Consider the following 27,657-nt stretch of genomic DNA (forward strand, 5'->3'; position numbering starts at 1 on the left):
ATATCGAAAGAAACATGTGGAACTCGGAATTCTTAGTCCAAAGCCCGCCATTGGTTCCCATCGCCCGGCAGTTGAACCTTTGCCACAACTGGAGAAAGCTATCACGGTAACGTCAAGAGTTACGTCAGTGAGTATGGGACACAAGGCTGGAGATGGGTTACAAATCTCATGCACAGACGTTGGTTCCTTACAAATCTGCATGTTTCGAGAATTTAAAGGTTTTATTTAAAGATTTTTTATCTGATCGATTGAAGAGTATATAAAGCCTAGATAGAGGCGCCATTGACAGTCGGTATCAACATCAATCTCATACAACAGTACACTTGACTTTCACACAACAACATAGCTTCATATTCACAATGGCTCAATCCATTCCCAAGACTGTCAAGCAATGGACCATCCCCTCCCGTGATGGAAAGGACTTCAGCGGTCTGAAGTTCAGCGAGGAGTCTGTTCCTGAGCTCGGCGACGGCCAAGTCCTCGTCAAGAGTAAGTCCCAACTTCAATTCACACTCCTAGCATCTTCTAACACTTCATAGTTCAAGGTGCTTCCCTCAACTACCGCGATCTCATCCTCCCTCTCGGAAAGTACCCTTTCCCCGCTAAGGACGGCGTCGTCCCCGGCTCCGATGGCGCCGGCACCGTCCTCGCCGTCGGCAAGAACGTCACCCGCTTCCGTCCCGGCGACAAGGTCGTCACTCTCTTCAACCAAGGCCACATCGGCGGATCTCTCGACCAACTCAGCATCCAGACCGGTCTGGGTGGTGTGACCGATGGAACTTTCCGCACTGTCGGTGCTTTCGATGAGCAGGGTCTTGTCCGCATGCCTTCTAACCTCGACTTCCACGAGGCTGCTACTCTCACCTGCGCTGGTCTCACTGCCTGGAACGGTCTCTACGGTCTCGAGGGCAAGAAGCTCCTCCCCGGTCAGTGGGTTCTCACTCAGGGTACTGGTGGTGTTAGTATCTTTGCTGTTCAGTTCGCCAAGGCTGCTGGTGCAAAGGTCATTGCTACTACCAGCTCTGCTGAGAAGGCTAAGCTTCTTGAGAAGCTTGGTGCTGACCACATCATCAACTACCGCGAGACTCCTGAGTGGGGTGCTAAGGCCAAGGAGCTCACCGGCGGTGCTGGTGTTGACCACATCATCGAGGTTGCTGGTCCTACATCCATGAAGCAGTCCCTCAACGCCATCAAGATCGACGGTGTCATCTCCATTATCGGCTTTGTTGGCGGCACTGATAAGAGCGACCCTGGTTTCCTCGACTGCCTTTCTAACCTCTGCACTACCCGAGGTCTACTTGTTGGAAGCCGTGCTCAGATGGAGGATATGTGCCGTGCTGTTGAGGCCAACCCTGATAAGCTTCGACCTGTCGTTGACCCCAAGGTGTTCACTCTTGAGCAGCTCCGCGAGGCTTATGAGTACCAGTGGTCTGGCAAGCACCAGGGCAAGGTCTGCGTCAAGATTGAATAAGCGATGAATTATGAGAAAATACTACCGGACGACATGTGTCGTTGGCTTTAACGTATAATATATAGAATTAATAGATACCACGTTTTTCGCACGTCTCAGCTTCGTCCATCTAAGCAAGATTTTTTTACTAAGCACTGACAAGGCATGGCTCAGGGCAGGTAAACAGTGAAGCTGAGCGAGTACATCAATGCTTCTCAATTAATTGAAAGTAATTACATTCCCTCGGACACTCAAACGTGTCACAGCTCATCTACCGAGACTATTCGCGCAGTCCTCCAACCATATTCCTCCATCTCAGGCCATCACTCTAATCTAGCAAGCAGCCTATCTCATTCTCGCGACAAAGAAAACGTCGCTGTATCAAAAGATGAGCGCAGCGACACCAGCCAAAACACCAACCAAACTGAACTTCTTCAACGATCCTTCATTGACAATAACCGTGCTGGGCGTAGGATAAGGTGTTCCGGGCACAGGAACCGGCGCAACGGGGCTTGGAACAACAGGAGGAACGGAGGCCGTATCAACGGGAGGAGGAACAATAACAGCAGTCGAAGATCCCTCCAAGACAGGAGACTGAGTCTCCGCGCCGCCTCCACCCTGAACAATAGTAGTCGTATCGGCACGGGTAGTACCACCACCCTCGCCATTGCAGATACTGCCATTAGGACAGCATCCGTACTGCTGGTTCGTTCCGACTTCGCAGTAAGCTGTAGGAGGACATCCGCCTGCGCGGCTGGGGCAGCATGTCCAGTCGAGTTGAATGCAGCCGGTGCCGCAGTCTTTGAGTTTCTGGTCGGCGCAGGGAACCTCTACGACTTGACGGACTGCGAGGAGGGGAAAGCTGGGGGAGTATTGAACGGCGAGAACGCCGGTGGCTGAGAGGGCGATGAGCAAGAACTTCTTCATGTTGAACTTGAAGTTGTATGTGTTGGAGCGAGTGGTGGTGATGTTGGAACGAGTGACGATATGTTGAAACTGTATCTGTTTGAGAGTGTGGTGAGAGGTGAAGAGAAATGCGAGACATACCAAGCCCTCGGGGGTTTATATGCATACCATTCTTCCCAAAGAAAACTTTGCCATCCGATCTTCTCTCTTCATTGTGTTCCTCTCTCATGCCGCGTGCGGCGGCTTTGCTCAAAAACGCCAGGCATTCCAGCCACGATGCGTCTACTCCACCACCCGCAACCATCTACTCCCCCAAGATCATTTCCAATTCCAACAAAGTGTCAAGCCCTATATCGCGCAGTCTCTTCTATTTTTGAACATCTGGATCTGATGTTGCTGGAGAGATGAAGTGCCTCTTCCCCACGTTTTTCGATGCGCCCGGCGTTTTGCAACTTTTCTGATAGCCGCCTCCGGTTTTTGCGGCGCATGGCTTGATATTCAGGGCAGATTACCAGAATCTGTGATTTGCGACGGTCGGCGTTTGGGTGGCTGCTTGCGGCGGCGCTGGGGTAACGAATCTTGGTTCCTGGTGTTTGAGCTTGGCGTTTAGGGGATCTGAATTGACGGAATACGAGATCTGAAGATGAGATGTTTCGGAAGAGTCTATTGTGCCAAGGCTAGTGAAGAAAGTAGTTGATGTCATTGGAGATCGGCCAGGAACAAACGCGGGTTTGATCTGGACTTGGCAAAGGACTAAAGAAGGTAGATCTGAGACAAAATATTTGCGGTGCAAGCTGAGGTGGCTAGGCCACGGGCCCAAAAGGGAGTTCCATCCACTGAGGGTTTAGGCTATCTCAGCTCGTTACAGACGTGCAGATGATTGCCATGTAGTTTGTAACTTGTAAGGGCTTCTGATATAAACACATCCATGGAAGCAAACACTTTAGGCATAAGAGTTGGAAGTATGTGCCTCTGCTTAGAATCATGCTATCAAGAGGATGTGTCATTGCTGTCTTTGAAACGAATAGGAAATCAAGACACGAGGCACGAAGTGTTCCCAACCCTACTTCTTCTCACTCCCCCAAGCATCTTCCAGAAATTCCCGGACAGTAATAGGCTTGATATACGGGAAGACATTATTCAGAGCCTTGCTTTCATCCAAGTTGAAACCACCACTCTCTGCCCACAAACCATAGGCAGCCATCACCTTTTTCATAACCGCCTTGGGTGCAGGTACTCTGGCAAACATCGCCTCATGGCCTGGCAGCTCACTCAACTCTCCAGTCTTCAACTTCTCAACACTATCATAAGTAACAGTGAACTCATCACCTACTGAAAGTTAGCATCCATAGCTCCAGTCTAGAAGCTCATCACGTACCTGTAGCCTCTTCGGCAATCTTCACCAACTCATTGAATGTGACTTTATCACCAATAATATACGTTGCTTTCTCCCACTTGTCGAGGTTAAGAAGCGCAGCAACGAACTGCGCTACATCTCGGCTATACGTAAACGTGACGGGAACGTCTCCGGACCCTGGGATGGCAGCGGCTCGATGTTTGATATCGACAAAGGTCGAAGGAGTGTGTAAGTTTGATTTCGCAGCAGATTTAGGCGAGCCCCAGAAATCAAGAAAGAAACCGATATGGATCGATGTCCATTCGAGGTTTGTCTTTCTCAGCTCGTCTTGAGCACGAAGTTTGTTGTTGGCTGAATTGGCCTGAGCTGCTTGTCTATGGCTCTTTGTCAGTTGTTTATTTTCAATGCTGACAGTGAGATGATTGTCAAGTGTTTGCTTACTCTTCTGTATGGGGAAGACCCCAGTCACTCGAGATGAAGCGTTTTGTTGGGTGAGCAGCTTCTGAAGCACGGATAATATCAATCTCGATAGGTTCTGGTCCATTCATGCCAAGTGTCGAGATAACGGTGTGCACATTGTGCTTTTCAAAAAGCTGTGTCAGGGCGTTGATGTTATGAATGTCTACCGCCAGGACAGAAGCTCCAATCTCTTCTTCTAGTGACTTGTTTTCCTTTGGCTTCTCTTAGTTGAGTCCATAGACCTTCCGTATAAAAACTTACCTCTCGACTGAGGATAACGACTTTATGCTCTCCTGCGGCAACAATGGCCTCGACAATGGTTCGGCCGACTTTGCCTGTACCGCCTGCAACTGCAACAGTAACCATGATGTCTGATGATATTCTGAAGAGGGTGATTTGTGATGTTTGATAAATGATGCCTTCTAAGCTTACCCCTTCGTAGCTCAACCCGCATCTTTATATATCTCAAATCCATCTTCATCTCTGGCATATTTCTAATCACCGCACTTACTCGGACATGTCATTCTGCGAATTTTCCGTCAATTGTCAGCAATCGCTTATTTTTCGTATTCTCCCCCAATACCCATTGGTCACCCCGTCTCTAATAAGTCTGACATGCATATCATCTGCATATCAAAACGGGGCGTATCCGAATGGTGTCAGCATAGTGATTGGACCACTGCCAAATATAGGCACAGCACGCACCTAAGGCCTTTAAAGCCGAGCTACTCCGTCCTAAGCCCTTGCTTAAACGCATTGGGTAATTGTGTTGGCCGCCAATGCTTGGTTAAGTTCCAGTCAATGTCTGAGATCGATACTTGTAATCGAATAGAGTTTCAGGGCCGGAAATCTAGATCTGATCGATCCGCACGCTAAGAAAGTTATTTGAGTCGGGACAGGAACGAGACATGCCGTTGTTGTTCAACCCCTGGGCGCTTTCCGCCACTTGAAGCTGAGCTTGGAGTATAGCAATTGGGAATATTAAGCTCTGCATGATCTTGTATTACATGACATCGAGTGTAATTTGCACGGAATCCTTTTCATTGTTCTAGGTATCTGAATCAGTGTAAACTTGTAGATATAGGGTAAAGACTCCGGCTGGAATGTCACCACCAGATCGCAGTAGCTGTTTTCGTCGTCACGAAGTGAGATTGTCTCGGGAACATCGAGTGGTGTGCCATGGTGTCAAAAGCTCAAAGGCCCATTTTTCTTATCAGAATCTTATCATCAGCCTGATTATGAATCTGAGATAATAATCAAGACTTATCCTAGGTGTTGGTGAATATTTAAGATCTAAAGGTGCATGTAGACTCCAATCGTGGAAGTTATAAGCAGCTGGTTTACTGCCTTGGCTTTGACTTCTCCCTTGCCTGTTGTTGTTTTTACGTGAAAGGAGAGAGTCTTGAGGCGCCGGACTTGCTCAAAATCATAGCCGGCCAAGGATGGGAAACACACAAAGCTAAAAGTTTCATTTGGCCAGCCTTGTCTGAAGTCGACTCTACTTATATATTTTTCTCTTGATGCGACAGTCCCGAAGTCCAGGAACTCATCGCAGTGGCAGAACGATACACCAATCAGATGCCCCGGAGCTTGATGACATCGGAGTCAACTAAAGCGTTCGCTCAAGACCAATCAACTGCCCAATATTCGGAGAAGCTAATCAATATGCTTAATGGTTCTATTTATGTGTTGACACTGTCTGGCTCAGAGCATCATCGATATCTGCCAGTGCAGCTTGTCGGGCGGTGTGTTCTGTCTATTACCATCCCATGACGACAATATGCTAGCATATCTACGCTCACGATGTCAGCTTCAGCAGCTCTTACCAATGAAGGTAATCGTATTGGAACAAAAGCTCCGACTAAGCTCGAAACATTCAAATTTATCAATAAGCTGTCATTATGTCGCACATCTATGCATGTTTATTTCCATTGGGCTTGTCGATGTGTCAATGATCCGGAGATACCTCCGGTCTTGGAGTGCAGTCTATGTCTATGCTGCCATTCCGTGCCAGGTCTATCAGATATAAGTTATGGCACTACTCTCTCTCAATTTCTCGCCTTCTTTTTCTCTTATCCGCTTACTCTGATGTGAAATTAAGTACATACATACTTGAGTGATACACCATGTCTCTCAACTCCAACCAACTTGACCCCCGCCAGCACCCTCTTCAGGCTATTGGCAATGCCATTGGCGCTGAGACTCAAGGAGAACGTCGACCCCCTCGTATGAGTCACATGCAGGGTGCCAACGAGGGACCAGCTGATGTTATCGCCAAAGTCTCTGGTGCGCAGGCTGGTGGAAAGAGGGAAGATGATGGGGCGTACTTTACTAACAATGAGGGCATTCCCTTCCCTGATCCGTAGGTATAAGTGGATTCAGTTTATGATCATATACTTATTCTTTTATAGTGCGCATAGCAAGACGGTTGGAGGACTTCCTTTGGCCAGCGACACGTTCCTCTTTCAGTAAGTCTTCCTTGTTGTTACATACGTGCTGAACCTGACTTGGAGATAGGAAGCAGCAGACCTTCAACAGATCTAAGAATCTTGAGCGTAAGCATATCACGAATCACTTAAATCTGCATGCCACTGACACATGCTAGGCATGGTTCACCCTTGTGGATCTGGTGCCTTTGGATATTTTGAGTGCACCCAAGATGTGACTGAACTCACTGTAAGTCCAATCCTCAGGCCGCGATTGCATCAATGGTTACTGACTTGTAGCTCAGAAAGCCAACTTCTTGTCGTCTGTCGGAGAAAAGACTCCCGTCTTTGTCAGATTCTCTACTGTGACTCTTGGTCGAGAATTCCCAGACGAGGCTCGTAACCCTCGAGGTTTCGCCATCAAGTTCTACACCATGGAAGGAAATTACGACATTGTCGGCCTAAACTTCGTCAGTAAAGTCACCCTTTCTTTCCTCATACCAAACTGACCAAGGTCCAGCCTGTCTTCTTCTGCCGTGATCCCATTCAAGGACCAGACGTCATCCGCTCTCAATACCGCAATCCAACAAACTTCCTCCTTGATCACGACGCCCTCTTCGATCTCCTTGCCAACACCCCCGAAGCCAACCACGCAGGCCTCATGTTTTTCAGCGATCATGGAACCCCCCAGGGATGGCGCTTCAACCACGGCTACGGCTGCCACACCTTCAAATGGGTAAACTCCAACGGAGAGTTCGTCTACATCAAATACCACTTTATCGCAAAGCACGGTCAGAAGCAATTCACTGATAGTGAAGCTATGCAAATGTGCGGTGAAGATCCTGATTACTCCAAGAGAGATCTTTGGGAGGCTATTGAGAAGGGTGAGGAGATTGAGTGGACTGCTCATGTTCAGGTCATGGATCCTAGACAAGCGGACCCTGATAAGCTTGGCTTTGATCCTTTTGATGTTACAAAGGTTTGGCCGCGATCGCAGTTCCCAATGAAGGAGTTTGGAAGATTGGTGCTCAACAAGAACCCCGAGAACTTCCACCGAGATGTGGAACAGGCTGCCTTTTCGCCTGGTAGTATGGTACCTGGTATTGAAGACTCGCCTGATCCTCTTCTTCAATTCCGCATGTTCTTCTACCGCGACGCTCAGTATCATCGCATTGGTGTCAATCTGCACCAAATCCCCGTCAATTGTCCCTTCATGGCGAAGTCTTACGCGTCACTCAACTTTGACGGACAGATGCGTGTTGATGCCAACCACGCGGGCAACAAACAATATGCACCCAACAGCTTCGCTCACAAGTTCAGGCCTGATGTCGCTGAAGCGCCATACCAGGTCGGCGATAACATCGCCAGCAGAGTTAGTCACTATTGGCACGAGGGTAAGAAGAATGACTATGACCAAGCGAAGGATCTGTGGACAAAAGTCATGAGTGAGCAGGAGAAGAAGAATACTTGCTACAACACAGCAAAGGGTCTTCGTCGCGTCAAGTTTCCCGAAATCCAGGTAAGCAATCCCAGCTGTTTCAACCCAGACTTCAAGCTGACAGAAGCACAGAGCAAATATTTGGCGCAGGTGTATAACATCTCGGAGGATTATGCGCAGGGCATCTATGATCTTCTAGACCAGCCTCAGTTTGAGTTCTCCCAGGTCAAGGAACTTGCTGAGACTGCGCAGGAGTGGTATAAGGAGCCAAAGTTTAGGCCTGGCCCTGGATCAAAGTTGGCTGGATATCCTCCTTCTGCAGCCGTTTACCAAGCATGAGGGTATTGGGCATGAATTGAGTAATTGAATTACGCCCTTTATCCTGTGCAGTCCGGATACAATGCTGGTCCCATCTGCGGGATCCCGTCCGTGACTTTCTAGCCTGAATTCCTCATAAAATCCTAGACAATTTTAAATTTGTATTTTCGATTTATCCGCTCGAAACATCGTGAGGGTAGTCTATGATGCCTACAATATGCAGAATCCTGGACCAAAATGGAGATAAGCGGTGATAAAGAAGTGGAATGAGTGCCACGGCCTGTGATAATTCCGATCTGAAAAGCGAGAATGCGCGAAGGATTCAAGTACATCAGCATTTAAGACAAAATTGACTAGCTCACTCAATTACGCTCGCATATAGATCTTTGCTGTAGACTCAAGATACACAGCCTCAATTCACCTTCATCAATTGACAAACATTCACAATCATGGCCCCAACAGACGCAGAGATCAAGGCCACAATCAAGGCAGTTGTAGACGACTTCAGAGGATGGGACCTCGCACCAATAATGCACTATCCCAGTGAAGAAGGCCTCGAATTCGAAGACATCTACTTCCCCTCTGACGACGGTGTTCCTCTAGAAGGCTGGTTCATCCCCTGCAAAAGCTCCAACAAGATCATCATCGCCAACCATCCCCACTGGTTCAACCGCGCCGGGATCCCTTCGCATCTGGAACCTTGGAATCAACTCATGCCCGGGAATGACTTTGAAGTCAATTTCATTCCTGATTACAAGATTCTTCACGATGCGGGGTATAATGTCCTTGCGTATGATTTGAGGAATCATGGGCTCAGTGGAGGTGGGAATCAGGGACTCTTTGGCTTCTTTGAGTGGCGCGATGTTCTTGGATCGTTGAAGTATGTTCGTGGACGGGAGGATACGAAGGATATGACTATTGGATTGTTTAGTCGTTGCGCTGGTGCAAACGCAACACTTTCAGCGATGAGACATCGTCCTGAAGCCTTCAGGGGCGTACGATGCATGGTTGCACCCCAGCCTATATCAGCCGGCTCCTCCATCGCAGTGATGCTTGAGAAAATGGGCGCTCCAGCATCATACATGGAAGAAGCTGATCGACAGTTCTTCATGAAGACGAGTTTTCATATAAGTCAATTGTCGCCGCCGACTGATGCGAAGCATGTCAATGTGCCGACGTTTTTGTATCAGGTTCGGGATGATCCTTGTACGATGCCGAAGGATGTTCAATCTGTTTATGATAATATTCCTATCGAGGATAAGAAGTTGAAGTGGATTGAGGGGACAGAGAAGAGGTGGGATGGATATACGTATTTTCAGAGGGAGCCTGATCAGTTCTTGGAGTGGTTTGCAAAGTTCATGAACTAGATACAGCATTATTCAGTTCAATTTCTCTATCGTGATTCTATTGTATTATTATAATAACTTTAACGAACAAGAACAAGGGGTATCGTATATAGTCTGGCATGACCAGGATGTAGTAGGCATCAAAGCTTGTAAGCTCTTCTACGTTCGCTTTGTAGATCCCGTATCTCAGACGCGCATCTCTCACGCAGTCGCTCCTCACACGGTAAAATGCTCCCTTTGCAGCTGCCTCGTTGACCCCGTATCGCTAGCCACATCATCATACTCAGACCTCCTCGTCTGCTTAACAACAACCTCCGTTCTCGTCGTCTTCTGAATACCTCCCGCCAATCGGTCCACCAGCTCGATATCGTCCGTATTCGCTTCGATGAACGTAGTGTTGCCGCCAGCAAACATTGCTGATGGTACTTTGCTCTTGCCGGTCTGCTTTGAGCTCTTCTTTTGAGTGCTGTGGGATCTGGAACCGGAGTAGTCGGGGTAATCGCTGTTGTTGCTGGCCTTGACGACCTTGATGATGAGGTCGGCCATGTTCATCTCGATATGGAGCTTGACGAGGTAGGCTAGAGGGTGGAACTGGACATATCTGCAGTAATGAGTTAGCAACTGTAAGAGCGGTTGAGTTTAAATGGCTTACACGATGTCGTTTGGCAGGGACATCATTGCGATAAGAAGGATCTGATCAGAGTCAGTATGTACAACAACAGCTCAGGGGGTGGTGGAAGCATACATCCATAGTCATCGACACAGCAATCATGCCCAAGTTGAAGCGAAACAGTCGAGTGTACTTTGTCAGGCCGTTCGCAATGAGCCTCGATCACACGAGATGGATAAAGTACAGATTGAGTCCCGCATCAACCACTAAAAAAATGACTTTCTCGATTCTATCCCAGACTTTGTTGATGTCGACCCAGGTCTTGTTAACTTGCAGCCGCGCTGGGATCCAAATTGTGAAGACGCTGACATTGATGCATAATATGATAAGGAAAGAGTATATTTTGAGTCGTTTTGCGTTCTGTCGGTTGACCATGAGGATTGCGATTCGGTTAATGATGATTTGAATGAGTGCTTGAAGTTGGATACACCAAAGGAAAACTGAACACCATTAGTCCCAGCTTCAGGAACATCCTCAGCGTAACAGGATAGCATACTTAGAGTAAAGAAGACCGGAAACCCGCCGGGGATGTAATTTCGTAGATAACACCAAGTAACAGCGCTCATGATACAGCTGCTCGTCCACTCCAGCCATAATAAGATGATGTAGTGGTTCATCCTGCGTCCTCTCCGCCATGACTTGATAGTTTGTCGCATTCCTTTGACGAATGTGAAGAGACCAACACCGAGCGAGATTCCCCAGGCGATGCTTGCAATATTCATGTCATTCTCGCCAGCGTCGACTTCGATAAAGTTGGGACCCTTCCATAAGTCCCCCATGGCGATAAGTCTGTGACTAAATCAGGGTAATTAGAAGCGCTCTGCGAAGAAATCCAAAGGAGAGAAAGGACAGAAGGAATAGAAACAAGGAAACGGGCGAGATAGTAAGCAAACGATGGGAAGCCCACATACATATCCAACACAACATCGCCGCTAAGCCTTCAGATCTTGCGGATCCTGATGCCTGCGCCCAGCTAATAATGTTGATCCTATTGAAGGGTAAAAAGCACAGACGAAGCATCCATTCTCAGGATCCGCAGCGATCGATCTTCGGCAAGGGATCCCAGAGCATGAGGTGAGACTCGATCTCCGTCTAACATTTGGTTGGACCGGGGGTGGGAGGGTTTTATCCAGAGATCCTCAGGGCTGCATATCAGCTGGTGTGTCATATGGGGTTGGTGCATGGTTGTTGGTAGGAGATAGACGAGTATGCTTTTGGAGTTTTTTGCGAGTGCTTGAGGGGCACAATATCGTGGTGACATTTCGAGCGTCGTGGCAAGTCTACAGTGATATCAGCTTTATATTCGTGAAATGTCTTGACAACCCTGCACGCGAAACACTCAAATGTTCCAGAAAACGTCTTAACAAATGCTTCAGCGGTAGTACGCAACACGGATCATTGAGTGACACTCTTCCACGCGAGTCAGGTGGACCCATGTCGACGGCCGCATATTACCGCCAGGTCCTTGATTTCTGTAAGAAAAGAGATGTGCAGACTAGACGAGTTCGACACTATCGAACCTTGAATGATAAAAACGTGGTGAGTGGCAAGGAAGAAGCGAGCTGAGGTTGATGCTTTTGCGAAAATTCTCGGAGGGGAGTTGCTCGGTGAAGATCCGTGGCAGACCTGAGGAGCGAAGAAATCCAATCATGGCATTCATACGATTCATAATAAGATTTTGACAGAATGGCAAATGGAGATTGTAGACTTTTGATGTTGGTCAAACAAGGCGGTTCCTTGAATGTAGATAATTCTTCAACAAAGACGAACAGGCCAACATCCACAGCGGGTCTATCCCACTGAAGAAAATCCTACAAAAGCAAAACAACAGATCCAATCTCACACAAATGAGCTCTCACAACTGACCAAGTCTCGTCGTCTCATCTTTGTTCCCAGGTCCAAATTGCGGCTCAACATCCTCGTCGCCTCGATAGTGGACGATCAGGGTCTAACACTATAGTTATGCACCGGTGGAACGGATGTTTTCTAGCTTCAAGCCTAGAACCAATGGTCTTTGCAAGTACAGTGCACCATGAAACATGCCACGTGCGTTGTTGGCGTGTTTCGGACGCTATTGATAGCGGCCGCTGTAGGGCTTGGTGAGGATGTTGGATGTTTTTTCAGAAGTTGCAAAGCAGTTTCATGATGTTGAGAAGTTACCACTTGGGTGGAATCATGGAGACATAAGATGAAGAAAAAGGGTAGAGATATGCCCTGCAAAAAGGGAGTAGATCATCCGATTGCTACCTAACACTCACATTAACATTGGACGGATCTCGTAGGGAAGCCCTGCAAGCCTGGGCCCTGTCTTCGGCTCCGCTACGGCTCCCAGAGGTGAAGCTGTTACAGAAATGGATTTCAAGAATCGTACGGATGGTCAATGCAGTGAAGAGTCATTCTTGTATATGATTGGAGGGGCATATCATCCATTGAGATTACCAACAATTCACTGCGGAGATGATATTGTATCTAACAATGGTGGTAAGCTCGAATGAGTATGATGTCATCGACTCTTGACTGTGCGTCGTGAGCCAAAATCCCACAAGCCATCAGGCACTATCACAACCGTTCAATAAAGCAAATCCACCTATCTGAAAGTAAAATTGAGTACATTGCTTACATTGGTGTTCTTTTATGAAGTTCAGGCTCCATTTCGCTGGGAATTCATCATCAATGAAGGTCGTACACGGAAACATTCAAGTTTGTCATCGTGCGTCTCTGCATGGTCACAAACAGCCAATGCCTTTATCAAGCACTTTTGTAGAGTTACTTTACGGGCTGTGCAAGAAGTCGAAGTCTTCTATCCTTTATGTAATTGGTAGTTGTGTTGAACATGTACTATTCTTTGTGGCCTTGCCTGTTTCCTCAAGCTTGTAAGTGAGGCTGGTCGTGGATTCATTCTTCAGCACCAAACACCAAGCACCACCGGGCTATCAAACAATGTAAATAACAGCTATATGAATGCGTAACACTGCTTCCACTGGAATTTCTACATAGCTCACTTTTAGCTGATAGCGAAGACAAACATTGTACAAAGCAAGGAGACTTGAGGCTCTAGGGCGAATATTTAGTGAAGCATCCCCCGTAACCATAAAATATTGTCTACCGAGTACACCAACAACATAAGTTGCACGAAAATAATAATTGCGAGTGGTTTCCTTCTGGTCTTGAATAGATAGCTCCAACGCTCTGATCCCTTATGACGATCCAACAGTGGCAACCACCCCGCAATCCTCAGCAATCAACCATCTATAATACAACCTACCGAGTGCTAAGCCACCATGACTCCTTCATAAATTCCGCTTCAAGTCCTCACTTACACGACTCCAGAAATGCTTAAAAATATGCCACCATGAAGAAAAGATCCCGCGCCTGCGAAGCCTGTCAGGCCTTGAAGGTCAAATGCGAACCATCCCCCGAAGAGTCTTCTATCTGTGAACGATGCTATCGTTATAATCTTACTTGTGTTCCTGCTGCGAGAAAGTGGCAGAGAGATAGGATTGCTGAGTTGGAGGAGCAGGTTAAGAATATGCAGGATAAACTTGATGGGACTACGAATTCGACTTTGGGGTTGTCGACTTATGCTGCTTCCACGAGAGCTACTTCGGTGTTCTCTGATGGAGTTTGGCCGCAGACAAGTGCTGGGCCATCAGAACTTGGCTTTCTGGATGCTCTTCTTGACTATGATACTCAACTTCGATGCTTTGAAGTTTGTTCAACAGCCGCCGGACAGTTCTGGTATCTTATACCTCCAGTCGACACCACCTCAGCACGATCATGGCTAGACTCCCTCAGGACAGGAGCACCCGTCAAACTCATATCCATGCTCGCATTCACCATGTCCCCCTCCTCCGTTGAGATCGATCCCCAAACGCAAGAAGACCTACGAATCAAGACCTTCGAAATCCTCGGCCAAGCAGCCGTTGGTCTGAAACGACCCTCCCTAGACCTCATCCAAGCCGCACTAATAACCGGTCTCTGGATCCGCCCATCCCTCGACTGCAACCACGGGAACCCTAACCAGCTTGTATCGTTGGCTCACGATCTCAGCGTGGAGCTTGGTCTTGGAGGTGCGGAAATGCAGACTTCTGCACCGGCGTGGTTCTTCCGGATCCAGGGACCGCTGACGCTGGAGATGCAGAAGATTTGGTTGGCGTGTTGGATGACTTCTACGATGGCGGCTGTTGGGCTTAGGCGAGCGCATGATTTTGGCTGGGGAACGGCGCATTATGAGGCTCTACGAGCGTTGGAGGCTGATGGCTCGGATCCGTTGTTTTTGGAGATGCTTTATACGATTCGGCTTCATGCCCGGGTTGCTAGTTCTCTCGAACTTTGCAATACTCGCACGCTTCACGACATCAACTCTGATGTTGTAGCGGCTACGAGGAACCATATCTACAATGATTTGAACGAGTTGAGCAACAGACCTCTTGCGGGCGATGTTCAACTTCGTTTCTGGCGTATGCTCGTCGCGATACATGTCAACGAACCAGTCCTTCATACAGCAACCAACAAAACACTCTTCACATCCCCCTACATCTCCGAAAGAATCGGCGTCCACGATTTCGCCTGCGGTCCCATAACCTCAACAACAGCAACAGCTCTCCACTCCATCGTGGAAGCCTGCCATCTCGCCATCTCAATAGTCCTCGAAATGAACGCCTCCACAATCCTGTCCCTCCCCTCCCTATGCTTCGGTCCAGCGGTAAGCTATACACTCTCCATCCTCATCAAAGTCTTCGTGGCAGTGTCTGCACCCGGAAACACGTACAGTCAAATCCTGACCCGCGAAACCCTGCACGTGCGAGAAGCCATGCAAAAACTCATCTCCGTTAAAGAAGCGCTGCTAAATCTCGATCCGCACATGGGCAACTGGAACACGAGGATCATAGGATCTGTCGAATGGTTGGGCGTTTGGTTGGATGATTACGAGAGTATTATTGAGCGGTATGAGGAGAATCTGCAGAGGGAGGTTGCAGAACAGGAAATCGAAGGACTCAGCCCCAATGGACATTTCTAATCCATTCCTATTGACTCTGTACTTTACACTAATCCAGTAATTAATCTTTAGTCTTTAATGTACCTTATTCCCTGTAGCTTGATTTTTCTCCTGCAGAAAGGGTCTAGAAGCCATTAACCTTACAGGGATGTTTTTCTCGCACGGGAATCCTTGTCCTGTCACTTACACGGGATTCACAAAATGACGTACAGGACTCTCGGATGGCTTTAAGGCTGTGCAATAAGCGATCAAGGCTGTGCTGGCAATTAAGCTTGTCGGATATGGATTTCTCCCAGGGTCTTTTATGGAGACGGTGAATTTTGACCGTGGATTTTATATGTGCTTTGAGATGTGAGACCCTGGTAGTTGGAGATCATCATCATGATCACGGAGCGTTATGCATGGGATGAGCGAGAGTCGATGATGCTTTGACTTTGAGGGAGATGCTTGGTATGGAGATGAGTTGGGATTGAGGAAAGGATTGTTTGGGGGTTCATGGTTGGCTTCATGGAGAGATGTTGTGTATAAAGTGAAGAGAGAAGCGCAGCAAGAAGAGAAGTCTCATCATTCACATCTTGACATCTTCAAGCATCACAATCACTACCAGCTCAACAGCTATCACCAGCCTCATTATTCTCTTCAGCATCAAAAACTTCATGATGAAATTCCTCAACCTCGCAGCCCTCGCAACCGCCGTGGTCGCTCAATCCGACCTCGCCAGCATTCTCTCCTCCCAATCCGACCTCTCCACCCTCGCTGAGCTCCTCGCTCTCGTCCCCGACATCGCAGAGACTCTTGCATCCGCCAGCAACATTACCATTTTCGCTCCCACCAACGATGCATTTGCCTCGGTCCCCCGAGACATTCCTGAGGGTGAAGCTATTTCTCAGCGCAACGATACCATCGCTATTGGTGCTCTGCTCTCAAACCACGTCTTCAAGGGCTATTATCCTGCCAAGGTTGCTACGGATGTCCCTGTGTTTGTGCAATCTCTTTTGGATTCGAGCTTTGTCAACTATCGTCAGCCGTTTGGGAACTTTACTGGGGGTCAGTATAATGGTATTGTGAAGGATGGTGATGATGTTGTTGTCATCTCTGGAGAAGAGACTTTGTCCTATGTGACTGAAGCCGTGAGTACTGGTTACCTCCTCTGACACTGAACTAGTTCTAACATTACGTAGGACATCAAGGTCGGTGACTCTGTCATCATCCACAAAGTCGACAAGCCTCTCAGCTTCGGTCCTCCCCTTCAACTCTTCACCCGTCGCGACAACCTCCTCAACTTCAACGCCGCTCTCAACGCAGCTGGTCTTCCCTACAACTTCGGCAACCTGGACCGCGACTCCTCAACTCTTGTCAACATCTCTGACTTCACCGTCTTTATCCCCAACGACCCTGCCTTTGAGGCCATCGGTTCAGTCCTCAAGGACGCTGATCTCAAGACTCTGCAGGAGGTGTTGAAGTATCACATTGTCGACGATGTGCTCTTCTCTACTGATCTCGCCAACGTCAGCGTTCCTAGTCTTCAGGGCGCTGATTTGACTTTTACTGTTGCTAAGGATGGAAGTGCTTGGGTCAATGGTGCTAAGATTCTCTTCACCAATGTTCTTCTCTTCAACGGTGTCGCTCATGTTATCGACGGGTAAGCCATACCTCTTTTTGACCATCAATAATACTGACAATATAGTGTCCTCAACCCCGCCGACGACCCCTTTGACCGCGCCGATCTCAAGCCTGCCGCTGAAGCTGATGACCGCCTCGCCTTCCCCGGCGCAACACCTGTCTCTAAGCTCCCCTTCTCAGTCATCAGCTACGCCGACGGCAGCCAGCCCACTTACACCACTCCCGAGCTTCTCAAGACTCTCAAGGCTATTGACGTCTCAGCTCTTGCTACTGCTACTGCCACCGCTGATGCTACCACTGGTGCTAACGCTACTCCCACTCCTACTGGAGTCACCCCCGTTGTCAACGCCGCAAGCACCAAATTCGTTGCTGGTGGGGTTAGCGTTTTTGCTGTTCTTATTGCTATCCTGATGGTTTAATCTTTTGGTGGTTCAAGGCTGTGTTGCTTAAGCTCTTGTTTGCGCGAGTCTGTATTCTTCACCTTAATACTCTAGATGCAGGTCTTTCAAGGCCCAGAACTCCCCCGGTCCGACTTGATTAGTACTTAATATCCTGAATTTACGTCTTCTCTTATACAATCTCTTGGTTGAATGTGAATATTCGCATACCGAATCGGGGAGAGTGAGCCCCGAAGATTGGTCACGTAGACTCCATCTCGGAATACCGAGGGTCCGAGAGTGGGTCTCCTGGCCAACCTAAGAATGGCTTCCGATCATGATACCAATTCCAGTTTTGTGCTACAACTTCACTTGAGTTGTCAGATCCCTTCTTGTTATAACACTTACACCAGACCTTGAATCCCTCAAAAGAGGTTTCGGTTATTCGCCTTGTAATTATTGCATCATTCCTCATACCGTCGAGTAAGTCTCATTATGAGGGCACCTATGAAAGCACCTTCCACCTGGGGTAGCACAGTTCGTCGTCTCGCATGTTGGTCGTTCTTCATATTTGTTTGTTACTGGAGTGCTGAATGGATCTCAGATCATAGAGGCACACTCTCTCAACTTCCGCTAGCGAGCACATTCATCGCGGCACCAACACGGATTTACCAGCACTACTTGTCCGGAGGAAAGCCATTCAGTTCGTCCACATTCAAGCTGCAAGAGCAGTCTCAACCTATCAGCATGGGCTCTCAGGTCAAGAATCTAGATGGCCTCAAGGAGCATCTTACTCATGTTAAACTTGACGAGCTACGCCACTTCTGGTTTGAGCATATACCCGAGGGAGCCAGCCGAATTATCGCTCCTCGAGAATTGCAAAAGAGGTGGTTCTTCTCCGACAAAGAATTCGACAATTTCTGCGTGTAAGTTGCACACTTACTCTAAATCAACCACATCCTCTAACACATCCTAGCACTCGATTCAGCCCTGTGCTAGAAGCCATCCGCAACGCGGGAGTTACATCAGCGCAAGAGCTTCTATCCATCGCGAAGCCGCGCAACTCTCTAGACTGGTTAAGCCTCATCATCTTGCTCGATCAAATTCCACGAAACTCATATCGCGGCGAGAAGTCATCTATCTGCTTCACTTACTTCGACCCTCTCGCGCAGCAGATTTCTCTCGAAGCCATCAAGCAAGGCATCCCAGACAAGGCACCCGAGATTCGCTGGGTTTTCTCCCACCGCAACTGGTTCTACATGCCATTGATGCACTCGGAGGACATATCGGCACACGAAAAGGCTGTTGCTGCTTTTGATCAGATGAACCAGGATATACTGAGCTTAATGAAGGGAACAGGCGGTGCAGATGAGTACGAGAGGAAGGCAAGAGAAGTGGTGCAGGCGGATCCTGAGACAGCAAAGTCAGTTGGTGAGACGAATAAAGTATTTGAGGAGAAGCACAGGGTGATTATTGAGAGGTTCGGGAGATATCCGCATAGGAATAAAGCGCTCGGAAGGGAGGCGACGCCAGAGGAGGTGGAGTTTCTCGAGAATGGAGGTGATACATTTGGTAGCTGAGATGCCTGATGCATGCATGGCGGATCATTATGATCTGCACTATTGACAATGACCTCATTGCGCTAAGATGCCTGCCATGTTTGCCTAGGTACGCTATGAAGATAAATTGATGATCAAATATTCGCGTATCTATGTTGAATTAACTGATGAAAACAACGGGACAGTCAACCGCCAAGCGTCTCATGACAGCGTATGCGTAAATTCAGAACCATACGCTCAACGCTCACCCAAGGGATGCGAATACGTCAAATTTGAACGACAACCGAAAACGCCTCTTGCACCAATAGGAATCCACGGGTCTGTCAAGTGTGACAGCCACAAGTGCCGACAGTCCACTAACGATCAGCGCCCGCCCACCAATTCCCCAGGGGTTCTGACACGCAATTGCCTAAACGGGCACCTCGGCGTCGGATGTCAAGTGATCCGACCTTCAGTATCGGTAGTTGACCTGAATGTCACAGTGCCATTGTTTTACACATGGATAACACCACTTTTCCCCTCCAACTACTTTATATAATAAGTTATCTTTGATTCGAAATGGTTACTACAAGAGCAAGTTCTCGTGGTGAGAGTGTTAGTCTTGAAAGTTCTACTACGATCGATATTCCTGCTACACCTGCTACACCTGCTACACCTGCTACACGAAAACGAACGATGAAGAACGCAACCTCGAACCCCTCAGTTTCTAATGGGTCGTCCAAGAAACACGCTGCTCAAACGTGGCATCATACAGCTTCATCAACAACAATCCTCTGGCTCGCCGTATCATTGCCTCTCGTTATATGGGATATAGGCTACGTCTTTGGCAGACCTCACACCATGCCTGATGGTTTCCTCCACTGGCCACTTTATGTCCCGTATGCGCTTTATGGCGAGGTCGATCATGTTTACGGATGGAAGGCGTTCAATGCCAAGAATGGCTTTACAGCAGCTCAAACGGCGTTGAATCTTGTTGAGACGGTCATGTACTTGGTGTATTTGTATATTCTCTGGACGCGAGCCGACAAGACGATTGATGGCGCGAAGAGGACTTTGAGTGGACGTGATGGCGCGCTGGCTGTTGCTATTGGCTTTAGTGCTGCTGTTATGACGCTGAGCAAGACAATCTTATACTGTAAGTGAATCTGTAGTACGCATACGACGATATCTAACAGACTTAGGGGCCAATGAGTACTATAGCGACTTTGATAACATCGCTCACAACACACCTATGGACCTACTCACTCTTTGGATAATCCCCAAGTCAGTATGTCTTGATGACGTGCCATAGGATTGATACTAATTTGTGGCCAGTGGTGCGTGGATCGTCCTTCCCACCTACATGATCTCCAAGTTTGGAGGGGATATTCTCGATGGCTTGACACTTGCCTCAGGCCAATCTGTAAAAGCTGAATAGAATGAGCATGAAAGATCTGGTCGAGCGTCTTATTTAGTACTGGGGGAAGGCGTATATGAGTAATGACAATGAGGGAAGAGACATGATTTGTAAACAACACGAACTGGGTTTGGGCGCTTCTGACGCTTCGTTGTATATGACGAGGAACAGGATAGTTGAAATGAGGGCAGTTTAATCTTTGGCCTTGCTTAAACAGTTACTTTCAGCCCCAGTAGCACATCACGATATAATAGCAATTGACATCAATACTTGATGATTAACTACTACCCTTCCCACCTCGACCATACCTCCCAGAGCAAACATAATAAAGCTAACTATATCGTCTAGACATGTCATTTCATAAAGAAATAGGGGTATTCGCTTATAACAACCAAAAAAAAAAAACATAGAAAACGACGCGTCAAGCGTAAAAGCAACCATATCTCCTTCTCAAGACATTCTCAACTCATATCAGTCAACCCTCCCAAGTCAGCGTACTGCTCCCAAGCAGGCATCATATCATCATCCTCCTCCGTCATCTCACCCGGACTGTCCATAAACGTCTGCATCGCCGCCCAATCCGCATCCTCATTCACAATATACGGCTCCTCCACCTGTGTCTTTATCCGCAGCGGTTGCGGAAACATGCTGTGTCTTCTATTATCAACTTCTTCCGCGTAGCGTGAGTCAGAGAATATCGCGCTGATGGGTCGGCTGCGCTTTGAGACGCGGCCGGACATTGAGCGTGCTACCATTGACATTACGTCGCGGCGGCGTTCGCGACGTGCTTTCACATCTTTGGGGATTATGGGCTCGACGTAGTATTCTGCTAGGGGGAGAGTGTCGAGGGGTGATTCGGTGTCGTTGGTTTCGATGCTCTCGGGGAATGTGTTATCTGTGTCGTCTGTTTTTGTGTCGCTTCCGTCTGTGTCGACATTTACATCGTTTGTGCCGTTGCCGTAGCCATGGACAACAATTTCGTGATATGTTGGTCGTGATGGCGGTGTGATTGATTGAGGTGGTGTGGTAGCGGGGGATTTAAACATGCGCATGGATCGTCGAATTGTTGAGGAGCGGCTGAGTGCTTGTGTGAATGAGTTTGAGCGCGAGGGACGTGAAGGCATTGATGCTCGACGTTCCATCTTGCGGTTATCGTGTTGTGTTTGGGGACGATCTCGATGAGTGAGTGCTAAGTAATCGATGTCCGGTTTGATCTCAATCTTTCCAAAGGAATCTTCTCTTGCGTGTTCATCACCATCTGGCTGCACACTCCAGGTCGGTCCGCTAGTAACGTACTGGGTCTGGCGTCTCAAGATACGGTCCAGATCGCGAGGTGTATCCCACGGTGGAAGCTTCTCAGTTAATGCAGAAAGACTGTAGTGAGCTTCGCTGATCTCGTCCTCTTCCAAATCGACTGCTGTGTCTGTTGCGTAGCGAAGGACTTGGTATGTTGCGTAGATGAGAATCCATCGGACCTTGCGAGCATCCACCAGCGATACCTTCTCCTGTTTATCTGCCTTGTTTGGGGACATGATAGAATCTTCTTCAAAGCGCCGATATGCTCTTACGAGATCATTCTGCGCAACTCCCGGCTTCATCAGATTTGAGGCGTTGATCAGCGCTGCATGTGCCGTTACTCTGCGATCTGATCTGAGAGTCACACGTCCCGGAAACCAAGATATGCGCCGCGAGTTGTTGCCATTCGTATCCGGGAGAAGTGGCAGTGGATGATCAAGGACATCGTATCCATGCTCGAAGTCGAAGGATTGAACAAGTTGAATAGTGCAAATGCCGCCATGCGCTGTAGGCGGCATTGTATGTGACGAGGTATACTGGTCATCAACGAGTAGATCATACAACGCCTCAAAATCCTCACGCATAATCCGCAAAACAGCCGGATCAAACAAGTCGTTGCCAGAATCCGAAGTCGGCGGGTAATACCCCAGCTTCGTTGTATAAAACGATAACAAAAAGCTTCGGAAGCGCTCAAGATGTGCCCGGGCGCCTGCTGCGACACTCAAATGAGCCTCTGACAGCTCATCGTCCAAAAACGTTCTCAGCATAGACGATGACCGCGTCATGCGATAATCAAGTTCGAGACGCCCTTTACGTATGAGCTTGCGTGTCGAAGGGCTGAGCTCCTATATTCTTCGTCAGTGGCTGGCCTTAGCATTCTTGCTCAGACAAAAACAAACCTGAAAACCAGCATTTTCGAACAAGTATTCGCTCATGCCAACGCAATGTGCAAAGGCTCGGATGTACAGCTCCTTCATTTGAAAACACTCTGCGAGCTGCAGTATCGCCAACGCGTGGTTTGGTTGATTCGCCATGTCGAGATACCCTTCCTCGTCGAAATACTCCATCATGTCTGAGACATTGTCGTCCACGCCTGATCGAAACTCATGCATACTGTGGAGAAGACCAATAAGAGCGCCGCCGAGACTATATCCGACCATGGATCTTCGAAACACCCAAGCGAAGAAGTTGCGTGTTGCGAGGTGGTAGTTGAAAGCTTGCGTTTTATCTGTCGTCGGAGGTGGCGGGATATACAATTCGATTTTGCGTGCTGGGTATTTCTGACTCCATCTCATGAGTTCGCGAAGATTGGGTTTTTGAACGCCTTCCCATACGAGAAATCTTTGAATGAGTGGGTAGCATTGGGCGTCGAGAAGTGCTGAGAAGGGGACTTTGAAGGAGGGACCTCGTTGAGAATGGCCTTTTGTGTGGAGATGCACCATACAGTTTCCATTTCGAAACCAAAGTTCAGGATCCTGTTTCTGTAATTAGATATTAAGTTTCATGAGTACTTCTCGACCGACTTACTCGACGAATGTTGTCCCATTCTGTGCACGTTCTTGCAGCACCATCCCACCGCATCACAGTCGGACGATGATCCATTCTCCCATTCACAAAAGAACTGAACCGTAGGGAACTCTGTCTAGAGTTCACCTGTATAGACGGCATAGTGAGAGTCGTATATATATGTTTTTGGCCAGAATGCCAAAAATATCAACGATCAAAAGCAGCTGAATAAATCTGCAGCGAGCCGCGTCGTCGGGATGTTGCAGGTGAATGAGTCTTTGTTCGTTAAATCCCCCTGCTCTGTTAGAAAAAGGCCCTGTCTTTCTTTTACGAGCGCGTAAAGTAAAAGCCCATCACATCTCAAGTGATACAGCCATGTTGAGGAAAAAGACGTCAGGCGCAGGGTTCCATGGCGGGTCCTATGTAAGAGATCTCCAGAAGATTCAAGACAAGACAAGAGATCTCAGACCTCGTCAGGGGGGGCATAGTCATTAATATCTCTGGTCTGCTCTGCTCTGCTCTGCTCACAGCTGTCACAAAGCACCAAGCCTAGCCTTGCCCAACAGGGCGAACCCTTGATCCCGGCAAGGCAGGGCCCCGACGGTCGGAATTTGAATTCAAGCCCAGGCCAAACCCAAGAGGTAAGACACTATCAAGCCACCGCATTAGCGTCTTTTCTCATCGACTTGTTCAGCGTCTTCTCGTCTTTGAGCTGGTGGCAGATCTGCACGCAGCTCGCCTATTAACTAGAGGCTATGACCTGGCTCTTGACGTGTTTTGTCTTGTTCGTTGTGGAGCACCGCATTTAAACCTATAACTGATCAGTGCTCATGCCGTATGTACAAAAAAGCAAAAACTGTCGATTTAGTCCCGGACCCAAGAACCTGGTATGAGACAAAGAAGTATCGTTCACCGTTTATCAGCCCATTGGACTCTCCGATCCGATCTATCGGAGCATCTCGAACACCATCCACCGAGCTAGTATGAGCATTACCTTTGGCTTTAGTTACAGCTTGCGCAATACAATGTTACAGCAAAGAGAAGTTGGTGTGTGCCTCTGCATGATGCATCAACAGTCACACAACACCGAAGAACAGAGTCAATGGTGATGATGATCATCGTTTCTTAACCGGTCGTCCCGGGCAAACTTGAGAACAAGCAATCTTGAAGAGAAAGTGGCGTAATTTCTTTCAAGTTCAACGAAATTGTGTTAATCTGTGACGTCCCGAAATTTCGGGAATTAAAACAGGGCCTTTTTTACTCCACGGGTCTTGTCTTTGTTAGATTTCTTCAGCTCCACTGGGATATGCTAGATTATCTCAACAGCAAGGATCATCTACAGCTCCAATCCCTGGCTCTTGATGCTTTTTACGGCAATTACTTCTGCAACCACCATTCATCACTTTCAGTTCCAGCCAGACAGCGAATTGTTCAACTTGTGGATGGCAGCCCCAAAACCTCAGCCGCACCGATGGGACTCGAGGCGTCGGGATACTTTCTATGCTTGAGCCCTTTTGGGGAATTCAGCCAAGCCTAGTTCTCTGCTTGGACCAAGGGGCAGGTCCAAAGACTCCAGACAGGTCAGAGCTAGAGTCAGCCCAGACCAGGGGCGGGACCTGACCATCACTCGTTCTGGCTCTAGCTCAACATGCACAGTAAGCCAAGCATGAAGTCTTCTTCTGTCATTATGAATCAATAGCCTTTCACGATCGTGACCTAAACACCTTTGCCCGTAACTCAAAGAACCCCGCATTACATGTCGTGCAGGTGTCATATCAAAGAATCAAAGACAAGGCAAAACCAAGACAATAAAGAATCAATGGAGACCGGAGTCCGAGTCTCGGGTTCGGAACTAAACTCATAAACTCCAGAAGGGATTATCGTTGACCGAAAGCCTTGATCGAAAGCCTTCACAAGAACAAGGCGAGACCAAAAAGCTCATTAACAAGGTTGAGCTTGTCTGTTGTATGCCAGACTTTTACGGTCTAGACGCATCTAGTTCCAGATCCCGTCTTTCGCTCCCCGCCTTATAGCTGAACTCGCCACTAACAAATAGTCTCAAACACGGTGGAAAATTTACTGTACGTAGTATGTGCCGTGGACGGGATGGGATGGCATTCAGGGTTCAAGCTTGGAGCATTAGCCACCCTCAGTTGTGTGTTTCACCAAGCGAAGCTTCGACCACTACCAAAGGTCTTTTTCCTTGACGACGCCACAGTCTCGGAATGCATGAATGTGCTGAATAGAGGACTTATTCATGCTTCTGCGGACGAGAGTCAGGGCCTTGAAGACTCCGAGCAGCCGTTTTGCACTATGGGCTTGGAGCGACAAGAAGATTTAGGTAAGCTGGTATAAGCTTAGGGGGCTCTTTAATGAGTTTATTTTGGCATCCTATCTTATGATACACCTCGATTTGAAACAAGTGATATTCATGAGACGTTAGGAGAGGAATGTTGAACCGATTCAGCTCTCCAATATTCCCGGTGAGGCTGTGAGCTGAGTGTGAGAGGAGTGATGAGGACAGCCGACGCATTTCACTTTTGCTTTTTGTGATTTTAGTGAGTAAGACAGTTCTTTGAAGTTCAAGTGAAAGTATATCATCAGTTTACTCTGTACTTTGCTATTCTTACTCAGTTACCTGGAATTTGTGCTCGGGAGGTGCATTTACTGGTAGTTGAATGAATCTAATGTAGACCCTGATTGGCCCCTCACCGAGTGACCATAGCTCTGCTCACCTCACACCGAGAACAAAGGCCCCAGTTTCAAGACAGCTCCCTTCCCAACTTCAACTTTGGGTCTGCCAAACTCCACGGCCTTCCACTACCATGGCACTCGTGATACCTTACACGTACATCCAATGTCCGTGTTCCGACAATTCTCCCCCGATCTCCCGCAAGCGCGTCAATCACAATCCTCCGACGAGCGGACCTTTGACCCCCGCGATCCTCGCTCAAACTACAGCCTCTACCCTCTCGAGTACCTCCTCTACTGCGAAGACTGTCAGCAAATACGATGTCCACGATGTGTGAACGAGGAGGTTGTTACATATTACTGTCCGAACTGTCTGTTTGAGGTTCCCAGTAGTAACTTGCGCAGCGACGGGAACAGGTAAATAACACAAAGACATTGTCGAGACCAAGCCTGACATGCGCCTCTTAGATGTACCCGAAGCTGTTACCAATGTCCCGTCTGTATTGGCCCTCTCCAGGTTATGGAAACCCCCGTGGAGAAAGACCAGTCACACCTTGGCGCCGACATCCCAGGACCTCAATATGCCCTGTATTGCCAGTACTGCAATTGGACCTCCACCGAGATAGGCATCAAGTTTGACAAGCCTAACGGGATACACTCGCAGCTCTCCAAGATCAATAACGGAGGAGACCTCAAGCTCACGGCGAAAGAACTCAAGGAGCGTCGCAAGGAGAACCCAGATGAGCCACCTCTTGCCGACAGCGATGTCGATACAGACCTTCAATATGCCAATCTGAAGGCGTTCTACCAGTCGCAGCTCGCAGACACCAATGCTGCCTCGAGCGGTATATCTCCACTGAATGACACTACTGGCTATGGATCGCCTGCAGCGTCGTTGTCTCGTATCATGGCTATGTACACTGGTCACGGTCATGCTCGCAAGCGTAATGGTCCTTCCGATGTGATGCGTGAAGCTCTTACGGCAGAGGAAGGTCTGAAGTTGGCGGATCTGGATGAATCTGCTCAGATCAAGAAACTGCACCAAGAAGGATGGGATGCAACGGCTACTATAGAGCAGAACCTTGAACAAGCAGAGGTTCAGAGATTCCAAGATGGTTTACGGCCTATACCGCACCTCCTCAGAACAAAGCGCTCGAAGCGTTGCTCTGTGTGTCGACATATTATCTCCAAGCCAGAAAACAAGGTCACGTCGACACGGTTCAAGATCAGATTGGTCGCAAAGTCGTATATCCCTACGATTACCATCAAACCTCTCAACCCCACAGCTGGGTCAGTCCCTACTACGCAGCGTCCTCAAATTCAAGAAGAGCGACCGCTCAAGCCCCTCACCCCGCATCACTACATCATAACCTTCAAGAACCCTTTGTTCGACGGAATCAAAGTGACACTTGCTACGCCGAACAGTACACCAGGCAGATTCTCCAGCAAAGTGACTATTCTGTGTCCTCAATTCGATATCGATGCCAACACGGATATGTGGGATGATGCTTTGAAAGACGATGACAGAGACAAGAAGCGAAAAGGTGAAGAGAGCAGTGGTCAGCCTGAAGCCGGTAAGATTTGGGAGCGAGGGCGCAACTGGGTCAGCATCATCTTGGAAGTGGTTCCCGCTTCACTACGACTTAACAGTCAAAAGGACAAGAGTCCACTGAAGGAGGATGAGGATATTCTAGAAATACCCATGTTTGTGAGGATGGAGTGGGAGCCTGATTCCCAGCAAGATGTCGGTGCAGCATCAGGAAAGGAAAAGGATGCTCAGGAGAGGAGGGAGCTGGCTTATTGGTGTGTGCTTGGAGTTGGCCGCATAAGTCACGATTAA

At 48.3% G+C, this 27,657-nt stretch overlaps 11 protein-coding genes across 11 annotated transcripts; 7 read left to right on the plus strand and 4 right to left on the minus strand.

The window, feature by feature from the left end:
• Positions 1-359: 359 nt before the first annotated feature.
• BKA55DRAFT_499185 (uncharacterized protein) lies at positions 360-1,471 on the plus strand (the record flags this gene model as incomplete). Its single annotated transcript, XM_046186635.1, has 2 exons — positions 360-489; positions 540-1,471. 2 exons carry the CDS (start codon positions 360-362, stop codon positions 1,469-1,471), a joined length of 1,062 nt encoding a protein of 353 aa, XP_046055446.1.
• A 143-nt stretch (positions 1,472-1,614) lies between these two features.
• BKA55DRAFT_556246 (uncharacterized protein) lies at positions 1,615-2,469 on the minus strand. The gene has a single exon (XM_046191683.1). It carries the CDS (start codon positions 2,375-2,377, stop codon positions 1,832-1,834), a length of 546 nt encoding a protein of 181 aa, XP_046055447.1. The 5' UTR covers positions 2,378-2,469; the 3' UTR covers positions 1,615-1,831.
• Positions 2,470-3,419: 950 nt separating this feature from the next.
• BKA55DRAFT_589982 (uncharacterized protein) lies at positions 3,420-4,538 on the minus strand (the record flags this gene model as incomplete). Its single annotated transcript, XM_046195024.1, has 4 exons — positions 3,420-3,685; positions 3,735-4,087; positions 4,155-4,393; positions 4,434-4,538. The coding sequence occupies 4 exons, from the start codon at positions 4,536-4,538 to the stop codon at positions 3,420-3,422; spliced, it is 963 nt and encodes a 320-aa protein (XP_046055448.1).
• Positions 4,539-6,298: 1,760 nt separating this feature from the next.
• BKA55DRAFT_589983 (catalase-like domain-containing protein) lies at positions 6,299-8,375 on the plus strand (the record flags this gene model as incomplete). Its single annotated transcript, XM_046195025.1, has 7 exons — positions 6,299-6,534; positions 6,593-6,640; positions 6,711-6,727; positions 6,832-6,848; positions 6,904-7,068; positions 7,119-8,117; positions 8,187-8,375. 7 exons carry the CDS (start codon positions 6,299-6,301, stop codon positions 8,373-8,375), a joined length of 1,671 nt encoding a protein of 556 aa, XP_046055449.1.
• A 363-nt stretch (positions 8,376-8,738) lies between these two features.
• Positions 8,739-9,725, plus strand: BKA55DRAFT_733843 (Alpha/Beta hydrolase protein). The gene has a single exon (XM_046201237.1). The coding sequence runs from the start codon at positions 8,804-8,806 to the stop codon at positions 9,719-9,721; it is 918 nt and encodes a 305-aa protein (XP_046055450.1). The 5' UTR covers positions 8,739-8,803; the 3' UTR covers positions 9,722-9,725.
• A 191-nt stretch (positions 9,726-9,916) lies between these two features.
• Positions 9,917-11,149, minus strand: BKA55DRAFT_589985 (uncharacterized protein; the record flags this gene model as incomplete). Its single annotated transcript, XM_046195026.1, has 5 exons — positions 9,917-10,301; positions 10,353-10,393; positions 10,446-10,502; positions 10,539-10,810; positions 10,867-11,149. 5 exons carry the CDS (start codon positions 11,147-11,149, stop codon positions 9,917-9,919), a joined length of 1,038 nt encoding a protein of 345 aa, XP_046055451.1.
• Positions 11,150-13,634: 2,485 nt separating this feature from the next.
• Positions 13,635-15,403, plus strand: BKA55DRAFT_605807 (uncharacterized protein). The gene has a single exon (XM_046196590.1). The coding sequence runs from the start codon at positions 13,723-13,725 to the stop codon at positions 15,388-15,390; it is 1,668 nt and encodes a 555-aa protein (XP_046055452.1). The 5' UTR covers positions 13,635-13,722; the 3' UTR covers positions 15,391-15,403.
• A 161-nt stretch (positions 15,404-15,564) lies between these two features.
• On the plus strand, positions 15,565-19,131 carry BKA55DRAFT_671455 (uncharacterized protein). The gene is made up of 6 exons (XM_046197967.1): positions 15,565-16,499; positions 16,551-17,011; positions 17,057-17,369; positions 17,783-17,852; positions 17,974-18,295; positions 18,346-19,131. Exons 1-6 carry the CDS (start codon positions 16,026-16,028, stop codon positions 18,947-18,949), a joined length of 2,244 nt encoding a protein of 747 aa, XP_046055453.1. The 5' UTR covers positions 15,565-16,025; the 3' UTR covers positions 18,950-19,131.
• A 424-nt stretch (positions 19,132-19,555) lies between these two features.
• On the plus strand, positions 19,556-20,587 carry BKA55DRAFT_556260 (uncharacterized protein). The gene is made up of 3 exons (XM_046191684.1): positions 19,556-20,063; positions 20,110-20,191; positions 20,243-20,587. Exons 1-3 carry the CDS (start codon positions 19,604-19,606, stop codon positions 20,343-20,345), a joined length of 645 nt encoding a protein of 214 aa, XP_046055454.1. The 5' UTR covers positions 19,556-19,603; the 3' UTR covers positions 20,346-20,587.
• Positions 20,588-20,608: 21 nt separating this feature from the next.
• BKA55DRAFT_634742 (uncharacterized protein) lies at positions 20,609-23,690 on the minus strand. The gene is made up of 3 exons (XM_046196986.1): positions 23,148-23,690; positions 22,520-23,095; positions 20,609-22,465 (listed from the first exon to the last, which is right to left on the minus strand). The coding sequence occupies exons 1-3, from the start codon at positions 23,286-23,288 to the stop codon at positions 20,786-20,788; spliced, it is 2,397 nt and encodes a 798-aa protein (XP_046055455.1). The 5' UTR covers positions 23,289-23,690; the 3' UTR covers positions 20,609-20,785.
• A 2,293-nt stretch (positions 23,691-25,983) lies between these two features.
• On the plus strand, positions 25,984-27,657 carry BKA55DRAFT_684912 (dynactin subunit 4; the record flags this gene model as incomplete). The annotated part of the gene is made up of 2 exons (XM_046198711.1): positions 25,984-26,234; positions 26,286-27,657. 2 exons carry the CDS (start codon positions 25,984-25,986, stop codon positions 27,655-27,657), a joined length of 1,623 nt encoding a protein of 540 aa, XP_046055456.1.

The sequence above is a fragment of the Fusarium redolens genome (genome assembly GCF_020744475.1).
Source record: "Fusarium redolens strain MPI-CAGE-AT-0023 chromosome Unknown BKA55scaffold_2, whole genome shotgun sequence".
Classification (NCBI taxonomy): Eukaryota; Fungi; Ascomycota; class Sordariomycetes; order Hypocreales; family Nectriaceae; genus Fusarium; species Fusarium redolens.